The sequence below is a fragment of the Salmo trutta genome, chromosome 25 (genome assembly GCF_901001165.1).
Source record: "Salmo trutta chromosome 25, fSalTru1.1, whole genome shotgun sequence".
Classification (NCBI taxonomy): domain Eukaryota; kingdom Metazoa; phylum Chordata; class Actinopteri; order Salmoniformes; family Salmonidae; genus Salmo; species Salmo trutta.
The window spans coordinates 30,719,439-30,743,355 of record NC_042981.1 but is presented as its reverse complement, the minus strand read 5'-3'; the positions used below and the strand labels follow the sequence as shown (position 1 = coordinate 30,743,355).

Sequence of the window (23,917 nt, the reverse complement as noted above, 5' to 3'; positions counted from 1 at the left end):
ATCAAGTTGTAGAAACAAGGATGATCAATGGAAACAGGATGCACCTGAGCTAAATTTCAAGTCTCATAGCAAAAGGTCTGAATACTGTAAATAAGGTACCTGTTTTTTATACATTTGCAAAAATTCATTTTAGAATACGGCTGTAACGTAACAAAACGTGGAAACAGGGAAAGTGTCTGAATACTTTCCAAACGCACTGTATGCCAAAGTTCTAGCCATGTGCCTAGAGAAAGTTATTAATAAGCTCATACATCCTGACCAAACAGGGTTTATTAAGGGTTGTCAGGCAGCCGATAACATTCGCCGCATGTTTCATGTGGTTTCTGAGGCTTCCAATCTGGGTAGCCTGTGTACTGTGTTATCATTAGATGCAGAGAAATCCATTGACCGCTTAGAGTGGGAATATTTATGGCTTGTTCTTGAACCTTTTGGTTTTGGGGCTAGATTTATACATATGATCTACACCATGTATGTGAATCCTTTTATTATATCTACTGGCACTACCCATTCTAATGTATTTACCATACAATGAGGATGTAAACATGGTTGTCCCGCCTCCCCTATGCTATTTTCTCGCTCTCTTGAACCGCTGGCACAAAGCATACGTCAAAATTCAGCTTCCTCACATATCAAAATCAAACAAACTGAACAAGCAATTGCTCTCTATGCAGATGACATACTGCTCTACGTCAAAAACGCCCAGAAATCCCTCCAGTCAATAATGTCTATTTTCACAGCATTCAGCTCATGGTCTGGTTACAAGATCAACTGGTCCAAATCAGCTCTACTACCTCTTAACTCAGCTATGGGAAGCATGCAACTACCACCCATGAACCCAGTGAAGAAGCAAATCACCTACTTATGCAATACCATATCCCCCTCTATTCACACTACTTGCAGGAAAAACTACTTAGAAACCTTTCAAAAGATCCAAAAGGCATAAAAAGATGGTCCGCAAGGGCCACTTCTTTGCATGCTAGAATCTCAATTATTAAAATGAATGTCCACCTCGTATCAATTTTACAAGTTCCATGTTTCCACTGCCTCCTCCTATAGACTATTGGTCTAAACTTGACTCTGTCATGAAGTTAATCTGGGGGAGAAAGAGACCACAGATTAAATATGCAACACTACAGTGAACAAAAGTATCAGGTGGACTTGCAGTTCCAAATCAAAAATTTTATCACCCATCATGCCAAATGAACTTCTGAACACCTGGTTAAACCCAGAGGCTTCTGTTCCTTGGTGTGCTATAGAAGAGTCAATAGTTTCTCCAATTACATTACAAGATGTATTGCTTCCTGGATTGACTCCTAAAAAAAATTTGCATTATTGTTTGGACCCATTATAGCATACGCAGTAAATGTGTGGAAAGCGAACTCCTTTGGCAGCCTTTCCTTCCAGTTCTCTGCTGCCAATGACTGGAACGAATTGCAAAACTCGCTGGAGCAGGAGACTTGTATTTCCCTCACTAAGTTTAAACATCAGCTATCTGAGCAGCTAACCGATCGCTGCAGCTGTACATAGTCCACCTGTAAATAGCCCATCCAATCTACCTACCTCATCCCCATATTGTTTTTATTTACTTTTCTGCTCTTTTGCACACCAGTATCTCTACTTGCACATCATCTGCTCATTTATCACTTCAGTGTTAATCTGCTAAATTGTAATTACTTCGCTACTATGGCCTATTTATTGCCTTACCTCCTTACGCCATTTGCACACACTGTATATAGACTTTTTTCCTATTGTGTTATTGACTGTATGCTTGTTTATTCCATGTGTAACTCTGTGTTGTTGTTTGTGTCAACAACAAAAAAATGCAGATAAGCATATGAGATCTAATCTTAAAATGCATACATACACTCCAATATGGCGTAGTAAAGAATTCTTAGTGTGTAGGAAACCATTTACAGTACATTCGGAAAAGTATTCAGAGCCCTTGACTTTTTAATTAAAAAAAACAAAATTTAAAAGCCTGTGTGCTACAGCCTCATATCCAAACCGATGCGGACATGAGGAATGCGCCAGAAAATGTAGCCAAACTTTAAATGATACTTTTAATGAGATAAATACAGGCTAAACGCCAGTCATGTTTGACAAATATAATGAAGGATAATTAAGATTAACGTCTAAAGGCTTGACCCTGTCGACACTCAAGGCATGGTTTGTTCATTTCAGATGGTCACAAGACCAGAGAGTGAAGGACAGTGCATGTTGCGCACCGCACATCACCCACCTTGACTCTGACTGGAGGCGGTCAGCATTTTGAAACTATTTAACCATAAAGTTAAATTGTTTCAAACCTGGACGTTTTATGTCATTTTATGAAGCATGTCTTACCTTGTTTCAAAGTAGCCTAGACAAAATACGACTTTAGAAATGTTGAGGGAATTATTTTATAAACACTTAATATGGCATTGAAATCAGCATTTTTCTCATGATCTATTGGTTTTCAAATCAACGTTATTTTAATCGTCCAGCAGCCAAAGGCATAATCCTCATCATATTAGTAACACATACTAGCTGAAGCACCTTCAGAGCTCCCCTTTCTTAATTTCTAATGGATATTTTCCATATTTGTCACATGAAACTGCTTGCGCTTGGGGTGCGTGTTTGAGAATTGTGTTTTCCCGCTAATTGCATTATGGAACATTCGCACATTGCCTATAGCCATGTACGCATTGTTGAGCTTTTAATATGAAGAAATAAAACATTAAGATTTTAAACTAAACAGTCTGATCGGTTGCATGAGCCTCCTTGCTTTTTAAAAAAAAATTATATGCAGTGATTGTATGAATTTTGGATCAGTTGTCCAAGAGTCCGTTTTGAACCATATATTTCTTTGATGATGGGACACCATTACTGTCAAGCCCTGGAGAGAATTATTGTATAAAAACAAAAAGTATTTGGTTGTAATTGTAGCCTAATGGTGCAATATGTTACAGGCTACCAAGAGTGGCCAACCATCCCCCAGGAGAGCCTTAAAAGGGGAGTGTTGTATTTTGAGACGGGCTTGAATATGCAAATAAGCCAATAGAAAGACTGTAGCCTACATTTTTGTCTGATTCTCTGTGGTAAAAAATAAATAGTAATGCATTTTATTTTGTAAAGTAGCATCCTTGCATCATCCAATAAGGTAAAAAACGTTTTGGGGAAATGTGGAGACAAAAAACAGGAGGGAGATTTTCCCGAAATTATTTTACCAAACTTTGCATCTGCACAGTTCTTCCAGTAAATGTGTTTTTGTACAATTTTCAGTGTAAATTGTTAAAAGTGGTACTTTTGCATAGAGTTGCATGTATTGTTAAATTTTGAAATCAATATTTTTTGTTTAGCATACATTTTATGATAAAATCCATTACTGTCTGGTCTCAAATAATAAATAAAACACCTCTCAGTTACAACATTAACCCACTTTCCCAGAGGAATGTCCATTTATCTTATCTGAGACGAATGTGACCTCTGGCACCCCACAGCCGTTGCAGAATGACGAATACAGTTTCTCTAAGGACTTCATGGCCTACTTGTTGGGCGTGTAGAGGCACATACTGTTCAGACAGACTTTAACAAAGAGACAACATCAAGGCCCTAAACAACTTTCATTTGAAATGGCTCCAGTTCCACATCTGTCAAAAAGCCAAATGGAATGCTCACATTACAGACAGTAACTAAACTTTGGTTTTTGTGGGTATTGTCATTTTACATTGTGCTGCAAATACAAAAACAAAAGACTGTACAATGCCAAAAAGGGACAAGACTGAAGTATGCTTGGGCTGCAGCACATGCCAGATCAGAAAGCATGCACACTTAAAGAGAGATTATAAGTAAGCATAATTTCCAATAGGAGAGGCTGAGGTTTTGCTGGAGCCAGTGATGCCTGAATGTGGACAAGAGCAACTTTTCAATTCTACAAGCAGATGTGGTGGGCTGGGGATGCTGAGCAAACCACAGACTGAGGAAAGTATATAAACTATTTTGAAGGCAGCGTTCTTTTTTCCAGTGGCAAGAGCGAGAAGTACACAGAAAGAAAACTCCCAACTGATTCCAAACAGTTATTAGAACCAGAAAACATGGAGAAAAATAGCAGGGTGGAATGTGTCAGTTGCATTTTGCTTTGACATTTGCGGGAAGCAATTCTCCCAGCAGGCACTGCTCTTAAAACCTGTTTGGGATAGGGGGGCATTATTTTCACGGCCGGATAAAAAAACGTACCCGATTTAATCTGGTTACTACTCCTGCCCAGAAACTAGAATATGCATATAATTAGTAGATTTGGATAGAAAACTCTAAAGTTTCTAAAACTGTTTGAATGGTGTCTGTGAGTATAACAGAACTCATATGGCAGGCCAAAACCTGAGAAGATTCTATACAGGAAGTGCCCTGTCTGACAATTTGTTCTCCTTCTAGGGCATCTCTATCAAAAATACAGCATCTCTGCTGTAATGTGACATTTTCTAAAGCTTTCATTGGTTCTCAGTAGGCGCCAGAAAGGGGAATGAGAGCTCTCCAGTCTCTGGGCGAAAAACAACAGGAGTTTTTGTGAGTGGTCCTTCTGAGAAAAATGACACTGGAGTGCGCATGCACGAGACGACTCCATTTTTTTCTTTCAGTGTTTGAACCAATACAACATCGCCCGGTTGGAATATTATCGCTATTTTACGAGAAAAATTGCATAAAAATGTATTTTAAACAGCGTTTGACATGCTTCGAAGTACGGTAATGGAATATTTTGAAATTTTTTGTCACGAAATGCGCCGGCGCGTCACCCTTCAGATAGTGACTTGAACGCACGAACAAAACGGAGCTATTTGGATATAACTATGGATTATTTCGAACCAAAACAACATTTGTTGTTGAAGTAGAAGTCCTGGGAGTGCATTCTGATGAAGAACAGCAAAGGTAATCAAATTTTTCTTAAGGTAAATCTGAGTTTGGTGAGGGCCAAACTTGGTGGGTGTAAAATTAGCTAGCCGTGATATCTACTCAGAATATTGCAAAATGTGCTTTCACCAAAAAGCTATTTTAAAATCCGACACCGCGATTGCATAAAGGAGCTCTGTATCTATAATTCTTAAAATAATTGTTATGTTTTTTGTGAACGTTTATCGTGAGTAATTTAGTAAATTCACCAGAAGTTTGCGGTGGGTATGCTAGTTCTGAACATCACATGCTAATGTAAAAGCTGGTTTTTGATATAAATATGAACTTGAGTGAACAAAACATGCATGTATTGTATAACATAATGTCCTAGGAGTGTCATCTGATGAAGATCATCAAAGGTTAGTGCTGCATTTAGCTGTGGTTTTGGTTTTTGTGACATATATGCTTGCTTTGAAAATGGCTGTGTGATTATTTTGGGGAGGGTACTCTCCTGACATAATCTAATGTTTTGCTTTCGTTGTAAAGCCTTTTTGAAATCAGACAATGTGGTTAGATAAAGCAGAGTCTTGTCTTTAAAATGGTGTAATATAGTCATATGTTTGCATTTTTTAGGTATTTGTAATTCGCGCCACGCTATACCATTGGATATTGGTGTGGCGTTCCCTAACAGGTTAAAACACACACGTGCACAAATAAACACCTCTCACGTACACACAGGTCAACTCCCACAGATCTTTCGTACATTAATAAAACTTGCTTTCCTTGAGTCAGGACCTTAATATAGGCGTCATCCTTTCACTAGAGGGTGGATGGGCAGTTGACTGGCTAAGGGTCACATGACAGGTTGATGGCATTTGGTGTTTAAACAGAAGGTGCTGCGGCTGTCATTCGGTACTCCCTAAAAACACACCACCTCCATACAGCTACGACTGGAAGTGACTTTTCATAGCAGGTTAGGCGAGCATTTTCGCTAATCCTAACCTTAAGCTAATTCTCCTAACCTGCTACGAAAAAGCCAGCTCTGGTAGTAGCTGTATGGAAGTGACGTGTTTTTAGGGAATCTTGATGTCGTACACACCTGCAGCATGAGCTCGCACTCCTCCCGTCCCACAAAGATCATCTCCGGTGGCAACCGGTGTCTTGTGCCTGAGCTGCTGACCAGGAACCATGACGTCACACTCATCTTGGAGCCCCGACTCAGAGCCTTCTTAGCATCCTGGGAGGGGCGAGAAGACTTGATATTAGACAACAAGTAGCGCAGTAGATTCTTGTTGTCACCACATTCACTAACAACTCAATTAAATCTTTACAGATCTATTAACACACATCTGATATAAGAAAAACATTTTGGCATATTTTTGTTATTGGCTCCCCCCCCAAAAAAATACAAAACCCACCAGGAATTAAGATATAAAAAAACTTTTTGTTTTGGAAATATTATCCCAAGTATTCCCATTAACACAAAAAATGTGATTGAGTCTTAATAGCTAGGTTTCTATCCAATTGGTTACAGACTTGCATGTGAATATTCTAAAATCCGCATAAAAAAAAAACGACACAACAGTGGTAGGCCTGATCACCGACAACGACGATGACGAGACAGCCTATAGGGAGGAGGTCAGAGACCTGGCCGGGTGGTGCCAGAAAAACAACTTATCCCTCAACGTAACCAAGACTAAGGAGATGATTGTGGACTACAGGAAAAGGAGGACCGAGCACGCCTCCATTCTCATCGACGGGGCTGTAGTGGAGCAGGTTGAGAGCTTCAAATTCCTTGGTGTCCACATCAACAACAAACTAGAATGGTCCAAACACACCAAGACAATCGTGAAGAGGGCACGACAAAGCCGATTCCCCCTCAGGAAACTAAAAAGATTTAGCATGGGTCCTGAGATCCTCAAAAGGTTCTACAGCTGCAATATTGAGAGCATCCTGACTGGTTGCATCACTGCCTGGTACGGCAATTGCTCAGTCTCTGACCGCAAGGCACTACAGAGGGTAGTGCGTACGGCCCAGTACATCACTGGGGCTAAGCTGCCTGCCATCCAGGACCTCTACACCAGGCGGTGTCAGAGGAAGGCCCTAAAAATTGTCAAAGACCCCAGCCACCCCAGTCATAGACTGTTCTCTCTACTACCGCATGGCAAGCAGTACCGGAGTGCCAAGTCTAGGATAAAAAGGCTTCTCAACAGTTTTTACCCCCAAGCAATAAGACTCCTGAACAGGTAATCAAATGGCTACCCGGACTATTTGCATTGTGCCCCCCCAACCCCTCTTTTACCCTGCTGCTACTCTCTGTTTATCATATATGCATAGTCACTTTAACTATACATTCACGTACATACTACCTAAAATTGGGCCGACCAACCAGTGCTCCCGCACATTGGCTAACCGGGCTATCTGCATTGTGTCCCACCACCCACCAACCCCTCTTTTACACTACTGCTACTCTGTTCATCATATATGCTTAGTCACTTTAACCATACCTACATGTACATCCTACCTCAATCAGCCTGACTAACCGGTGTCTGTATGTAGCCTCGCTACTATATATAGCCTGTCTTTTTACTGTTGTTTTATTTCTTTACCTACCTATTGTTCACCTAATACCTTTTTTGCACTATTGGTTAGAGCCTGTAAGTAAGCATTTCACTGTAAAGTCTACACCTGTTGTATTCGGCGCACGTGAAAAATAAACTTTGACTTGATTTGAAAGAAAATGTGCATTTTCCCACCAGCAGTGTTTCCACCAAACTGACTCGCTGTGGATAAAAATCAGTGCATGATGATGTAGTGCACACAGCATTTAGTATTCACTTATGTTTTCATACAACAAATACAAATCTAAATGTTCAATGTGTTTCCAGTGCATTTTCAACTCTACCAAGAGTTTTGTCACAAACTGTTGCATTAAATAACTTAGCACTTTCACTACAGCCAACAGCTTGCAGATACAGTCCGTGTAGGCTCTGCAGGTAGGTTAGTCTACTTGTTGAGATTATTATGGTTAAGAGAATAGTTTTATTTGTCAAACAGCAGTCTAGCATCGACCACCATGTCAGCAGAACAAGAACCTCGACAGTTATTGGAAAGGAGCATCAAGCTCATTCCGTGCACTTTCACCACCATATGAAGTTCATCATAATTTATTTCATCTGTAGCCTAATAAACTGCATGATTTCCCGAGTCATAGTGCGAGGACCACCCGCCATGTCATCAAGTTTACCTCAATATTTGCGCAAAAAAGGTGCTTCCGCCAACATTTCGCGCATAATTAATTTTAGACACACAAAAAGATCCCACCACATCGAACGAACAAATGATCCGTCAGCATTTATAAAATCGTACCGAAACTTCCCGTTTCCATCACCGTTTTTTAAACGGTATGACTTAACTTGCATAAAAACTGGATGGAAACGTGGTTCGTGTAATCAAGGTATGAAATGATTGTATTAAAAAATACAGATCTATTTTTGGGCTTAGTTGTAGTCAATTAGCAGTGTACAAGTTTTTATAATTATGTTCTGGTCCCCAGACCTTCCGCTCCGACAAAAATAGGCCCGCGGCAGAATCTAGTTGTGTGCCCCTCTTCTCAGGCACGTCTGGTTGTGTCGTCAAGTGATGCTCATGTACACAACACACACAGGGATTCCTTCTTCAATACAGGCCTGGTGAAAAGGAGGAAATTCCTACATGTTTATGCACGAATTTATTTTCCACAAAGCTGAGCATGACACTTAGCTCCAACTGTTGCAAACACAGCAACCTACAGTCTACAATATACATGATTGGGTATTATCTAACTCTCAAAAACCCTGAGTATCCATAGGATTTTCAGAGGTTAGCGTCGCCCACGGTTGGCCGCGTGTGAACTACAATTCCGATGCTATGTTTTCACGTTTAGAAACATCAATGATCATCGTTCACTTTTCGAAAATTATTTCTTGCTGATATGAAGGATACGTTCCTTAGGTTTCCAAAAGCGCACTGCAAGCGATGCATTTTAATGTTCTTAAGCCAATGAGTCCCACTAACGCTGCCATGTTTTGGACTTCTAACCCCTTTGAAACATTTTGAGTTTCAGACTTCTGAGTTGTACCATTGGATTAGTCTATTTCTTCTGCATCCGTCTATGTGAAAAACTGGGGCTGTGCTAGAGCGGTGTTTGTGAGACAAGGGCGAATCCCGAAGGGGCCCAGGGCCCTGTATTTTTTACAAAAACGTCTGTAGAGTCTGAATGGTTTGAGCTACAAACTATTAAAGCCATCTATGAAAAACAGAGACTCTTAGGAACACTTAACATGTTTTGCTTTATGGCGCTCACAAGCTACATAAGAGTCATTAGAAGGTAAGTGGTTCTTCTACATAGATCATAGGAAATCCCAGGTCAATCTAATACTGTAATAAGCTCACATTGGAGTTTGACAGAAACTCCAAACAGTTGTCACTGACTAGTTGGATATTCATTTCCCAGTGAGGAAACCATTTATGTATTTAAAGCATTCATAAAAATTCATTTTTAAAATCAGGTTTTTGCTTTTCGTGGACCTTATTCTTTTTTTTTTTTTTTACATTTGTCAATAAAACTCATGAATGCAACTGTTTATGTCAACTTGTTGTGTCTTGGACTTGTAGCCCTGGTTGTCCTGAAAAGAAAATGGTTAAACACTTCATTGTGAGGCTAAATATAAGGTCTGGACATGCAGATAAATGAAAACCCCGATTTTTGCTGGGGTCTCTCATATCCGTGAGAAATAATAATAAACAAGTGAAATTACTACACACCTTTTATAGGATTAGTGTTCCTTCACGGGCATATCTCCATGTTACAGCGCTTGTTTATGGAAGACAGACAGAAGACCACCTGTGCTAATTAGCATGCTCCGAACACCTGTGTAAGTGTAACTGGGGAGGAAGTGTAGTTTGTCAACTGGATTTAGTTTAGTTTATTAATTCGACCATTTTAAAAAATCAAGCACACATACAACTTAAAAGCCATACATGCACGTGAATAAAATCATGGAGGATAACACACAATAAAGTCTGGGACTTATTTCCATTGTGGTCCTCTTGAGACAAGATGGCTGGACAAGATCGAACACAGTATGGCAGTGAAATAATAAAACTAAAACATAAAAGAAGAACATCCATCTCATCATTCCAGTTAAATCATAGGGGTTGTTCATATGGGCACAGAGGACATCAAACATATTTTTACTTTATTTTTAAAGCTGTCCAGAGAGGACGTTGTTTTTAAACAACACATTATGGATCTGTGCAAACCTGCTACAGTAAGTCTCTTTTGTTTGAAATATTCTTTCTCGCTGACATGAAAGATAACGGACATATCAGCATATGTTTGGAAAACCATTTCGTAAGCGATGATTGACGTTTCTAAACGGTAAAACACAGCGTCGGTTTACACGGAGCCAAATATGGGGTAATGTAATGACTGAAAACCCTACATACTGAGTAGAAGGGTTTGAGAGCTAGCTAGGTCTTATCAAGTTAGCATAGTTAAGGTACCCGAACAAACAGCCTAACTCCTCAGTTCTGATCACCTTTACTGATATTAGTTCTACGATTCTGCTCAATCATGCAGCCAACCTAAACTGCTGTTTGCTTAAAATTACCTACCATTCAACATTGTTTTGGAACGAGGTGCAACTAATTAAACATGATATGGCTATGTTATAATACCAGAATGATCTGTGGTCAATGGCTTGTACTGTAGTAACGTTAGTAGGCTAGTTGCTATCAGTCTCAGCCACTTTACTAACCAATAATTCCCATATTAATATCTGGAAAATGTTGCATTTGCAATTCATCATGTCTAGCCAACTCACTTGTCAAACAAGCTAGGCCAGGTGGAAAGCTTCAAAAACATCAACAACAAAAAAACGATTCTGAAGGTTACAATGGTTGTAACAACACTTGTTGCAACGTTAGCCAGCAGTTGACACTGACTTTATGGTGAGTTTGCAAGCAGACTGACCCTCCACTTTTAGCAAGCTAGCTATAGTAGCTAAATGATCTTATTTCAAAAGAATGTTGGGATTACTGGTCCGTTAGCTCCTGTCCCTCTGGTTAGTTAGTTACCTGTTTAAATTGAAGGCCAAACATCATCATACAGGAAATAGGAAAGGTTTTCCCGAACGACAAAAACAGTACTAGTTCACGACTCCCCCTCCACAAGCATACCTTTAATCCGGACTCTGCTTTCTCCAGAATAGTAGCCAGCGTTAACACAATAAATAATAATTTACAGCTGTATCTATGTCCTCTTAGTAAAGTAGTTTCAAGAAGCAATCATGTTAGTCCAGGTAAATGGCGAACACACCCTCCCTTCAATATTTGACAAGCCGACGAAAACTGGCATTACACTCCCACCGCCACGCGTAAGGATCAACGTTCTCTAGACGAGTGACGCAACTGGTCAGTCCCACATGTCAACTCAAACGCTTAGCACCTGAACGAAAGAGAAGAGTAATGAAATATCTGAAGTTGCTAAATAAAAGCGCCACACAATTATGGGGTATTGTCCAACTTCGCAAAAAAAAAATGATGTTTTTACAATGATTGATGTCACATCATGTCACATCAAAGTAATAAATAACAAAGTAAATATAACTTTGTAATAACAGTTTTTGTGAAATTATGTTTCAGAAACAGTCAGTAATCTCATAACTCGCCCACATGGAGGCAGCATTCCTATTAAATTACTAGATGCAGTTGATTTCAGCACAGTGGTCTGGATGCAATGTAGTATGTAGACAGGTGTGGAGTTCTTTTTACTGTCAAGCCACAGAATACTGGAAAGAAGGTTATTATATGCGCTATGTATGCTTTAGTAGCGTCATCAATCACTTTGATTAGCGTAACGGCAGCGACAGTAGCTGGATCCTATACACATTAAGACTTCCGGATTTGGGATTTCCCTTCAAAATAAAAGTCAGCGGTAAAAATGTATTTGTATGATACGAAATCATATTTTTTTTGTTGTTGTAGTTTTTCATAGTGCATAATGTTAAAATTATGAAAAACAAAACAAAGGTAACATGTGGGAAAAATCGAAAGAGAACTACTATTTTATATAAGCAAATGGGGCGGAAGGTAGCCTAGTGGTTAGAGCGTTGGGCCAGTAACTGAAAGGTTGCCAGATCGAATCCCCGAGCTGACAGGGTAAAAATCTGTCGTTCTGCCCCTGAACGAGGCAGTTAACCCAGTGTTCCTAGGCCGTCATTGTAAGTAAGAATTTATTCTTAACTGACTTACCTGGTAAAATTATAGATTGGAGCACATTGAGAAACGGTTGGAGCTTAAGTATATTAATGTCAAGAACATAATAATAGCCTACCGGTAAAAAATATACAGTACCAGTCAAAAGTTTGGTTTGGACACATTGCAGGGTTTCTCTTTATTTTTACTATTTTCTACATTGTAGAATAATAGTTAAGACATCAAAACTATTAAATAACATGTAGAAGAAGTGTTAAACAAATCAAAATATATTTTAGATTCTTCAAAGTAGCCACCTTGATGACAGCGTCATCTGGAATGCATCTGGAATGCTTTTCCAACAGTCTTGAAGGACTGTTGGCTGCTTTTCCTTCACTCTGCAGTCCAACTCATCCCAAACCATCTTAATTGGGTTGAGGTCGGGTGATTGCCGGTTGATTGTGGAGGCCAGGTCACCTGATGCAGCACGCCATCACTCTCCTTCTTGGTCAAATATTCCTTACACAGCCTGGAGGTGTGTTGAGTCATTGTCTTGTTGAAAACAAATTATATTCTCACTAAGCGCAAACAAGATGGGATGGCGTATCGCTGCAGAATGCTGTGGTACCCATGCCAGTTAAGTGTGCCTTGAATTCTAAATAAATCACTGACAGAGTCACCAGCAAAGCACCCCCAAACCATCACACCTCCTCCTCCATGCCTCACGGTGGGAACCACACATGCGGAGATCAACCGTTCATCTACTCTGTGTCTCACAAAGACACAGCGGTTGGAACCAAAAATCTGAAATTTGGACTCATCAGACCAAAGGACAGATTTCCACCGGTCTAATGTCCATTGCTCGTGTTTCTTGGCCCAAGCAAGTCTCTTCGTCTTATTGGTGTCCTTTAGTGGTGGTAGTCGAAATTTGACCATGAAGGCCTGATTCACGCAGTCTCCTCTGAACAGTGTATGTTGAGATGTGTCTGTTACTTGAACTCTGTGAAGCATTTATTTGGGGTGCAATCTGAGGCTGGTAATTCTAACTAACTTATCCTCTGCAGCAGAGGTAACTCTGGGTCTTCCTTTTCTGTGGTGGTCCTCATGAGAGCCAGTTTCATCATAGAACTTGATTGTTTTAGTGACTGCACTTGAAGAAACTTTTGAAGTTCTTGAAATGTTCCTGATTGACTGACCTTCAGGTCTTAAAGAAATTATGGACTGTCATTTGTTTTTGTTTATTCAAGCTGTTCTTGTCACAATATGGGCGGTCTTTTACCAAATAGGGTCATCTTCTGTATACCACCCCTACCTTGCACACTACAAATGATTGGCTGAAACGCATTACAAAGTTACAAGTTAATTTGTGGAATTTCTTTCCAAGGCACACCTGTTAATTGAAATGCATTCCAGGTGACTACCTCGTGAAGCTGGTTGAAAGAATGCCAAGAGTGTGCTAAACTGTCATCAAGGCAACGAGTGGCTATTTTGAAAAATCTCAAATATAAGATATATTTTCATTTGTTTTAACACTTTTTTTGGTTACTACATGATTCCATATGTGTTATTTCATAGTTTTGATGTCTTCACTATTATTCTACAATGTAGAAAATAGTACAAAAATTAAGAAAAACCCTGGAATGAGTAGGTGTGTCCAAACTTTTGACTGGTACTGAATATACAATTAAAATTAAACAAAAGAAATTATTCTTTTGATTGTATGATTATTGTTTATTTATTATTGTTCATGTATGCAATTTTGTGTCCATAAAACCAGGGTTCAGTCTACTCATTAGAGTCCGTAGAATACAAAACAGGTTCGTTTGAACAAAAAGCTTGGTCATAGCAAGTGTTGCTGGACCTTTACTATGGTCAAACAGCTTAAAATAGGGTACCTGGACACTATATGGTTAAAATACAGAACTATGTCATAGGGCACATTGTCACACTAAAATACAGATATCTTATAAGACAGATATCTTATAATCTTCCTTCTGGTGTATACTTTGGAATTTATACAACATAATACAATATATTTATTCAAAAAGTCAGGAGAGATTACATTTGGTATACTTTATTCATAACAAATATCACAATGACGTTAATTAATCAAATTGATCATCAACAGTTACACAGAAAATTCAAGTTATATGCAATATCAGGGTTCAGGATATCAGCTAATGAAATACACCTATACAGAATTCCCTGATCAGTGACGAATTGGGAAGAGGGCATTCGTGGCAGGTGTGCCCTCTACCCAACTCTATGGTCATGTAAGGACAGAGGGCACTCGTGGCAGGTGTGCCCTCTATATGGCTCTATAGCCAGGTATTTATATGGGCAGCCATTGAGGGGGCAGCCATTGAGGGTGCCTCCTTTCAATCCAGCTCCTTCACCCAGACAGAGTTGAGCACACCAACAACAACCAGTGTGCATCATTGAATGTGAGCAGTGAGTACCAACATCCAATATTGCATAGAAAAGGACTAAGAACAGGACTTCCTCACCTCTGTTTTGTTTGTTTGGGATTTAATCTGCTAATGGCCACCACATGCTTTATGAGTAAGTCATTGTGAGTTTATTGATCTGTTCCTTTCTTACATGTAATACATGTTAATAGTTCACACACCTTTTGTGCAGCTGCCTTTTGTATGATAATTTTTACATTTTAGTCATTTAGCAGACACTTTTATCTAGAGTAACTTACAGTTAGTCCATTCATCTTAAAGTAGATAGGTGGGACAACCACATATCACAGTCATAGTATGTATAAAAAATATTTAAAAAATCTAAATAAAGTAACTATCTGCAAAGTCAGAGCAAGTAAGAGGTAAAAGTGTCATGCGAGAGAAGAGTCAAGTGGGAATGTTTTGATAACTAAAGTTTTTTTTAGTTGATGAGGGGGGAGTGCTGTGGGATTATTTAAGATTTTTTGAAGAGGTAGGGTTTTGGATGTTTTTGGAAGATGGACAGGGACTCTGCTCTTCTAGCTTTAGGGGAAGGCTGGTTCCACCATTGGGGTGCCAGGACATAGAAGATCTTGGACTGGGCTGAGCTAGAGCTGTCCTCCTGTATGGGTAGGAGGGCCAAGAGACCAGAGGTGGCAGAACTGAGTACTCAGGTTGGGTTGTAGGGTTTGAGCAGAGGCTGAAGGTAGGGAGGGGCAGTTCCTCTTGCTGTTCCATAGGCAAGCACCATGGTCTTGTAGTGATGCGAGCTTTGACTGGAAGCCAGTGGAATGTGCGGAGAAGCGGGTGACATGGGAGAATTTGGGAGGATTGAACAACCAGCAGGCTGCAGCATTCTGGATAAATTGCAGGAGTTTGACGGCACAAGCCAGCCAACAGCGAGTTGCAGTATTTCAGACGGGAGATAAGTGCCTGGATTAGGACTAGGATGTTGTACTCTACGGATGTTGTAGAGCATGAACCTGCAGGAGCGAGTCACTGCTTTGATGTTAGCAAAGAACGACAAGGTGTTGCCCAGGGTCAGGCCAAGGTTCTTTGCACTCTGGAAGGGGGACACTGTGGAGTTGTCAACCGTGATGGAGAGGTCTTGGAGCAGGCAGGCCTTTCCCGGGAGGAAGAGCAGCTCCGTCTTGTTGAGCTTAAGGTTGTGGACCGACATCCTAGCTGAGATGCGTGTCTCCATCTGGGTGTCAGAAGGGGGGAAGGAGAAAAGTAGCCGAGTGTCATCCGCATAGCAATGATCGGAAAGACCAGGTGAGGATTTGACGGAGCCGAGAGACTTGGTGTACAGATAGAAGAAGAGGGGGCCTAGAACTGAGCCCTGAGGCACCTGGTAGGAGCGGCCTTCCAGGTAGGATGCAATCCAACAGCGTGCAGAGCCTGAGATGCCCAGCCCTGAAAGGGTAGAGTGGAGGAGCTGATTGTTCAAGGTGTCAAAGGCAGCGGATAGATCTAGAAGGATTAGAACATTGGAGAGAGAGTCCTCTTTGGCAGCGCAGAGAGCCTCCGTGACAGAGAAGAGCAGTCTCGGTTGAGTAACCCGTCTTGAAGCCTGACTGATTAGGGTCAAGAAGATCGTTTTGAGAGAGATAATGAGAGAGTTGGTCAGAGACCGCACGCTCAATGGTCTCGAAGGGAGGACGGGATGGGGTCAAGTGAGCAGGTTGTCGGGCGGCCGGACCTCACTTGTCACAGGGTTTTATCTGGAGAGAGAGGAGAGAAAGAGTCCAAGGCGTAGTTCTGTGAGTGGGACCAGTGGATTCAATAGGCTGAGTGAATGAGGAGTGGATGTCGTCAACCTTCTTTTCAAAGTGGTTGACAGTCGTCCACAGAGAGGGGGGGGTGGAGGTTTGAGGGGTAAAAGGTGGAACAGAGTTTCCTAGGGTTAGAGGCAGAAGCTTGAAATGTATAGTGATAGAAAGTGGTTTTAACAGCGGATACAAAGGAAGAGAAGGTAGAGAGGACGGAGTGAGATGATGATAGTGCCTCCTGTAGTTTACTGTTCTTCCATTTACGCTCAGCTGCCCGCAGCCCTCTTCTGTAACCCTGCTTTAATGGCCATTGCTTGTTACTTGAATATTATTTCATTAGCTTTATTTATTGTTTGTTAGTTTGCCACATGCCATGCTACATAGCCACTGTTTACATTTACATTTAAGTCATTTAACAGACGCTCTTATCCAGAGCGACTTACACAAATTGGTGCATTCACCTTAAGATATCCAGTGGAACAACCACTTTACAATACTGCATCTAAATCTTTTGGGGGGGGGGGGGTTAGAAGGATTACTTTATCCTATCCCAGGTATTCCTTAAAGAGGTGGGGTTTCAGGTGTCTCCGGAAGGTGGTGATTGACTCCGCTGTCCTGGCGTCGTGAGGGAGCTTGTTCCACCATTGGGGTGCCAGAGCAGCGAACAGTTTTGACTGGGCTGAGCGGGAACTGTGCTTCCTCAGAGGTAGGGAGGCGAGCAGGCCAGAGGTGGATGAACGCAGTGCCCTTGTTTGGGTGTAGGGCCTGATCAGAGCCTGAAGGTACGGTGGTGCCGTTCCCCTCACAGCTCCGTAGGCAAGCACCATGGACTTGTAGCGGATGCGAGCTTCAACTGGAAGCCAGTGGAGAGAGCGGAGGAGCGGGGTGACGTGAGAGAACTTGGGAAGGTTGAACACCAGACGGGCTGCGGCGTTCTGGATGAGTTGAAGGGGTTTAATGGCACAGGCAGGGAGCCCAGCCAACAGCGAGTTGCAGTAATCCAGACGGGAGATGACAAGTGCCTGGACTAGGACCTGCACCGCTTCCTGTGTGAGGCAGGGTCGTACTCTGCGAATGTTGTAGAGCATGAACCTACAGGATCGGGTCACCGCCTTGATGTTAGTGGAGAACGACAGGGTGTTGTCCAGGGTCACGCCAAGGTTCTTAGCACTCTGGGAGGAGGACACAAGGGAGTTGTCAACCGTGATGGTGAGATCATGGAACGGGCAGTCCTTCCCCGGGAGGAAGAGCAGCTCCGTCTTGCCGAGGTTCAGCTTGAGGTGGTGAGCCGTCATCCACACTGATATGTCTGCCAGACATGCAGAGATGCGATTCGCCACCTGGTTATCAGAAGGGGGAAAGGAGAAGATTAATTGTGTGTCGTCTGCGTAGCAATGATAGGACAGACCATGTGAGGATATGACCGAGCCAAGTGACTTGGTGTATAGTGAGAATAGGAGAGGGCCTAGAACAGAGCCCTGGGGGACACCAGTGGTGAGAGCACGTGGTGCGGAGACAGATTCTCGCCACGCCATCTGGTAGGAGCGACCTGTCAGGTAGGACGCAATCCAAGCGTGGGCCGCGCTGGAGATGCCCAGCTCGGAGAGGGTGGAGAGGAGGATCTGATGGTTCACAGTATCAAAGGCAGCAGATAGGTCTAGAAGGATGAGAGCAGAGGAGAGAGAGTTAGCTTTAGCAGTGCGGAGAGCCTCCGTGACACAGAGAAGAGCAGTCTCAGTTGAATGCCCAGTCTTGAAACCTCACTGATTAGGATCAAGAAGGTCATTCTGAGAGAGATAGCAGGAGAGCTGGCCAAAGACGGCACGTTCAAGAGTTTTGGAGAGAAAAGAAAGAAGGGATACTGGTCTGTAGTTGTTGATATCGGAGGGATCGAGTGTAGGTTTTTTCAGAAGGGGTGCAACTCTCGCTCTCTTGAAGACGGAAGGGACGTAGCCAGCGGTCAAGGATGAGTTGATGAGCGAGGTGAGGTAGGGGAGAAGGTCTCCGGAAATGGTCTGGAGAAGAGAGGAGGGGATAGGGTCAAGTGGGCAGGTTGTTGGGCGGCCGGCCGTCACGAGACGCGAGATTTCATCTGGAGAGAGAGGGGAGAAAGAGGTCAAAGCACAGGGTAGGGCAGTGTGAGCAGGACCAGCGGTGTCGTTTGGCTTAGCAAACGAGGATCGGATGTCATCAGCCTTCTTTTCAAAATGGTTGACGAAGTCATCCGCAGAGAGAGAGGAGGGGGGGAGGGGGAGGAGGATTCAGGAGGGAGGAGAAGGTAGCAAAGAGCTTCCTAGGGTTAGAGGCAGATGCTTGGAATTTAGAGTGGTAGAAAGTGGCTTTAGCAGCAGAGACAGAAGAGGAAAATGTAGAGAGGAGGGCGTGAAAGGATGCCAGGTCCGCAGGGAGGCGAGTTTTCCTCCATTTCCGCTCGGCTGCCCGGAGCCCTGTTCTGTGAGCTCGCAGTGAGTCGTCGAGCCACGGCGCAGGAGTGGAGGACCGAGCCGGCCTGGAGGATAGGGGACAGAGAAAATCGAAGGATGCAGAGAGGAGGGTTGAGGAGGCAGAATCAGGAGATCGGTTGGAGAAGGTTTGAGCAGAGGGAAGAGATGATAGGATGGAAGAGGAGAGAGTAGCGGGAGAGAGAGAGCAAAGGTTGGGACGGCGCAATACCATCCGAGTAGGGGCAGAGTGAGAAGTGTTGGATGAGAGCGAGAGGGAAAAGGATACAAGGTAGTGGTCGGAGACTTGGAGGGGAGTTGCAATGAGATTAGTGGAAGAACAGCATCTAGTAAAGATGAGGTCAAGCGTATTGCCTGCCTTGTGAGTAGGGGGGGAAGGTGAGAGGGTGAGGTCAAAAGAGGAGAGGAGTGGAAAGAAGGAGGCAGAGAGGAATGAGTCAAAGGTAGACGTGGGGAGGTTAAAGTCACCCAGAACTGTGAGAGGTGAGCCATCCTCAGGGAAGGAACTTATCAAGGCATCAAGCTCATTGATGAACTCTCCAAGGGAACCTGGAGGGCGATAAATGATAAGGATGTTAAGCTTGAAAGGGCTGGTAACTGTGACAGCATGGAATTCAAATGAGGAGATAGACAGATGGGTCAGGGGAGAAAGAGAGAATGTCCACTTGGGAGAGATGAGGATTCCAGTGCCACCACCCCGCTGGCTCGATGCTCTAGGGGTATGCGAGAACACGTAGGCAGACGAGGAGAGAGCAGTAGGAGTAGCAGTGTTATCTGTGGTAATCCATGTTTCCGTCAGCGCCAGGAAGTCTAGGGACTGGAGGGTAGCATAGGCTGAGATGAACTCAGCCTTGTTGGCCGCAGACCGGCAGTTCCAGAGGCTGCCGGAGACCTGGAACTCCACGTGGGTCGTGCGCGCTGGGACCACCAGGTTAGAGTGGCAGCGGCCACGCGGTGTGAAGCGTTTGTATGGCCTGTGCAGAGGGGAGAGAACAGGGATAGACAGACACATAGTTGACAAGCTACAGAAGAGGCTACGCTAATGCAAAGGAGATTGGAATGACAAGTGGACTACACGTCTCGAATGTTCAGAAAGTTAAGCTTACGTTGCGAAAATCTTGACTAAAATTACTGTTCATGTAACCTGCTCTAGCTTCGGCCTACCATGCTTCATGCTATCACAACCCCTCTTTATGCCATTTGTTGTTAAGTACTGCTATATTATGTATAGCTTTACCCATTCATATGCTCATGACATTTGCATATTGCTGTTGCTAGCCTCATGAACAGTCAATTAATTATGCATTGTTATTGCACATTATTGCCTGTTGTTATTTATACTCTGTCCCCTCTTTGACAATCCATACTTGTTACCTATCCTACATAACCAACCAGCTGGTTACTGAGTCAAGGCACTGTTCAAGACATCAAGCCTATTCAAGATTGTAATACAACCCATCTAAATGACATGTTCCATGCCCTGATCACTTATCTCCTCTGACTACATATTCTTAAACGGCATCTCTGCTTCCGTCTGCTCTCTAGTCGGAGTCCCACCGTAGATGGGCGTCACCATCACTATCACACTCACCTAAACCTTCATTCAGTTACATTGGTCCTTCAAGACAGATGCAACACACCTACTGACATGGCAGAGGAGCAAAGAAACACAGCAAAAGTCTCATCGTCAGTAGATCCCATCCCAGGACATGATCTCAGATACCGATGAATACTGATACCTCTACAACATTGAGAACAACCCATGGCAGCACATGACCAACCTCTCCAACCAGCCCCCACAGTTTTACCTGACTTCCCCAGCAGGAGGAGTACAGGTGCAGAGTGTCAGCACCATTAAGCTGCAGCCCATCGGAGGGCAGGCCAAGCCTGCGCCCCCCCCCCCCCCCCACACACACACACAATTACAAGGAGAGTTCACTACCCTCGACTACATTATACCAAGGTTAGTCAACCTGAGTGCCCAGATCACCGCCAGGGCCTCCCAGCTCGGTCAGGCCGTACTAATCCATTCCCCTGTATCAAGCCTGCTCAGTGAGGGTCCAGGTCCCTACAGTACTACTTCAACCACCTCACAACACACCCAGTACAATGAACTGCCACTATCCAACACTCAGCTCATGGCTAGACCCAAAGGACACTGCTGTCAATGTCTCAGTCCCTCTACCGATAACACCCCTCGGCAGGAATGGAAGCCCTGGCGAGGTCGACCCTGTGGATGCTTTTAACCCCACTAAACCAGCCATTGTCTGAGCTACCAGCTGTTCCAACCACCAGCTGTTCCAACCAACAGCTCAGGCTCAGTCTGCATCATCCACTGCTCCGGTCTATTCTGGGTATTGGCCATCAGCTGCTCAGACTCAGTCCACCTACCAACCTCAGTCATCTGCTCGATCCTATTCAAATGACCAACCGTAGACTGCACCTGCCCAGCTAGCTTATCCTCCATGGACCGGTCCTCTCCAGCTGGCTTATCAGCTATTACCTGCTGCACCTCTCCAGCCAGCTCACCTGCCTGGACCTGCTACACCTCTTCAGCCAGCCCACCTGCCTGAACTTGCTGCACCCTTTCAGCCAGTTGATCCTGCTCGACGTGCACTGGTACCTCAGCAACCTCCAGCCCAGCCTGTACAACTAGTAAACCCACCTGTACCTAAGCCAGCTTATCCGCTCCGACCATACCTGCAACCAATCTAGTCCACAACAGTGAAAGGGAGTTCAGACCTCAAGATGGCGCTGGACTACCTCTTGAACCCTCATACAGAACTATCAGAACACTACAAGTACAGGGTCCTCATGGAGCACCTGACACTGGATGAGGCCAGGCTGATAGCACAAGCATGTTGACACTACCAGCAGCCCTACACTGCAGCCATGCAGGTCTTGCAGATGCAGTACAGGCAACCACACCAGCTGGCACAGAGTGAGATCGCTGCAATCCTCAATGCCCATGACATCAGAGGTGGGGATTCCAAGGTCTTCCAGAGTTTCGCACTCAAAGTAGACCTCCTGGTCAGCATGCTGAAATCCCTTGAAGGTCCGCAAGGCATAGAGCTGTCATGCACAAGCCACATGGGAGTTTGCTCAGCAAACAGCAAACAGGCAACCCGTACAACCTGACAGACCTCTCCAAATGGCTCAAGACCAAGGCCGAAGCACAGCGGCTCTCCTCCAAGATGAAACAGCGCCACCAAGCGAACGACCATCTCAAGGCCAAAAAGTCAACCTGTCACCACCATTTACCATTGCTCTGTCCAGTCCAGGTTGAGAGACGTCCAGGTCAGCAACACTCCGAGTCCAGACATCCAATGTCTCAAGGAACCACATCAAACATCTGTGCCTCTTCTGCCATTGTGTCAAGCATTATATACAGTACCAGTCAAAAGTTTGGACACGCCTACTCATTTCAGGGTGTGTCTTTATTTTTACTATTTTCTACATTGTAGAACAATAGTGAAGACATCAACTATGAAATAACACATGGAATCATGTAGTAAACAAAAACGTGTTAAACAAATCAAAATATCTTATATTCGAGATTCTTCAAAGTAGCAACCCTTTGCCTTGATGACAGCTTTGCACACTCTTAGCATTCTCTCAACCAGCTTCATGGGGTAGTCAACTGGAATGCATGTCAATTAACCGGTATGCCTTTTTTTAAAGTTAATTTGTGGAATTTCTTTCCTTCTTAATGCATTTGAGCCAATCAGTTGTTGTGAAAAAGTAGGGGTGGTATACAGAAGATAGCCCTATTTGGTAAAAGACCAAGTCCATATTATTGCAAGAACCGCTCAACTAAGCAAAGCGAAACGACAGTCCATCATTACTTTAAGACATGAAGGTCAGTCAATCGGAAAATGTCAAGAACTTTGAAAGTTTCTTCAAGTGCAATCGGAAAAACCATCAAGCGCTATGATGAAACTGGCTCTCATGAGAACCGCCACAGGAAAGGAAGACCCAGAGTTACCTCTGCTGCAGAGGATAAGTTCATTAGAGTTACCATCCTAAGAAATTGTAGCCCAAATAAATGCTTCAGAGTTCAAATAACAGACACATCTCAACATACATTGTTCAGAGGAGACTGCATGAATCAGGCTTTCATGGTCAAATTGCTGCAAAGAAACACTACTAAAGGACACCAATAAGAAGAAGACACTTGCTTGGGCCAAGAAACATGAGCAATGGACATTTAGACCGGTGGAAATCTGTCCTTTGGTCTGATGAGTCCATATTTCAGATTTTTGGTTCTAACCACTGTGTCTTTGTGAGACACCAAGTAGGCGAACGGATGATCTCCGCATGTGTGGTTCCCACCGTGAAGCATGGAGGAGGAGGTGTGATGGTGTGGGGATGCTTTGCTGGTGACACTGTGAGTGACTTATTTAGAATTTAAAGCACACTTAACCAGCATGGCTACCACAGCATTCTGCAGAGATACACCATCCCATCTGGTTTGCGCTTGATGAATCTGGTTGAGGGAACACCAAAAGTGGGCAAAGCTGTCATCAAGACAAAGGGTGGCTACTTTGAAGAATCTAAAATCTATTTTGATTTGTTTAACACGTTTTTGGTTACTACATGTTCCCATATGTGTTATTTCATAGTTTTGATGTCTTCACAATGTAGAAAATAGTAAAAAAAAGAAGGAAAAACTCTTGAATGAGTGTGTCCAAACATTTGACTGGTATTGTATATCTCAGTGCACAGAGATCGGGAATCAGTCGCCAGAACAGATCAAAAAGTGTATCAAAGATGGCAAGCGTTGGCTAAATTGTGGTCTTACTTGCCATGGGCAACGGTATACAGTGATTCCCTTACAAAAAAAGATTGCCGTTTTGAAACTGTAGTAAAAGTGCAGTAACTGCGGTAGTTGCAGAATAACTGCAGTTACACTGCAAAATTACTGCAGTAAACAAAACTATTTTGATGCAGTATTTGCAGCATACTGCACTATACCTGCAGTTATACTACACTCTGACTGCAATCTTTTTTGTAAGGGTTTGCACTGTGGCCAATGTACTGGGTGGAGTAAAAGGCCAGCAACACTCTGTATTATTCATGGCCACGTGAAATTACGCCATATATAGATTCTACAGAGCATACTGAGTACTCCCCA

The 23,917-nt window shown here is 43.2% G+C and overlaps 1 protein-coding gene across 9 annotated transcripts in view; it reads right to left on the bottom strand.

Moving 5' to 3' along the window:
- LOC115162387 (centrosomal protein of 170 kDa protein B) overlaps positions 1 to 11,361 on the bottom strand; it is a 50,865-nt gene extending 39,504 nt beyond the window's left edge. For 5 of the 9 annotated variants that reach the window (XM_029713641.1, XM_029713646.1, XM_029713644.1 and 2 more), the window contains exons 1-2: positions 11,086 to 11,355; positions 5,963 to 6,100 (exon numbers count right to left, since the gene is read on the bottom strand). In XM_029713641.1, coding sequence (XP_029569501.1) covers positions 5,963 to 6,067 — 105 coding nt within the window. In that variant the 5' untranslated portion in view covers positions 6,068 to 6,100; positions 11,086 to 11,355. Of the gene's footprint in view, positions 1 to 5,962; positions 6,101 to 9,669; positions 9,890 to 11,085 lie in introns of those variants that run through there. The other 4 variants (XM_029713650.1, XM_029713648.1, XM_029713647.1 and 1 more) reach the window with 3 other exon arrangements.
- Positions 11,362 to 23,917: the final 12,556 nt, after the last annotated feature.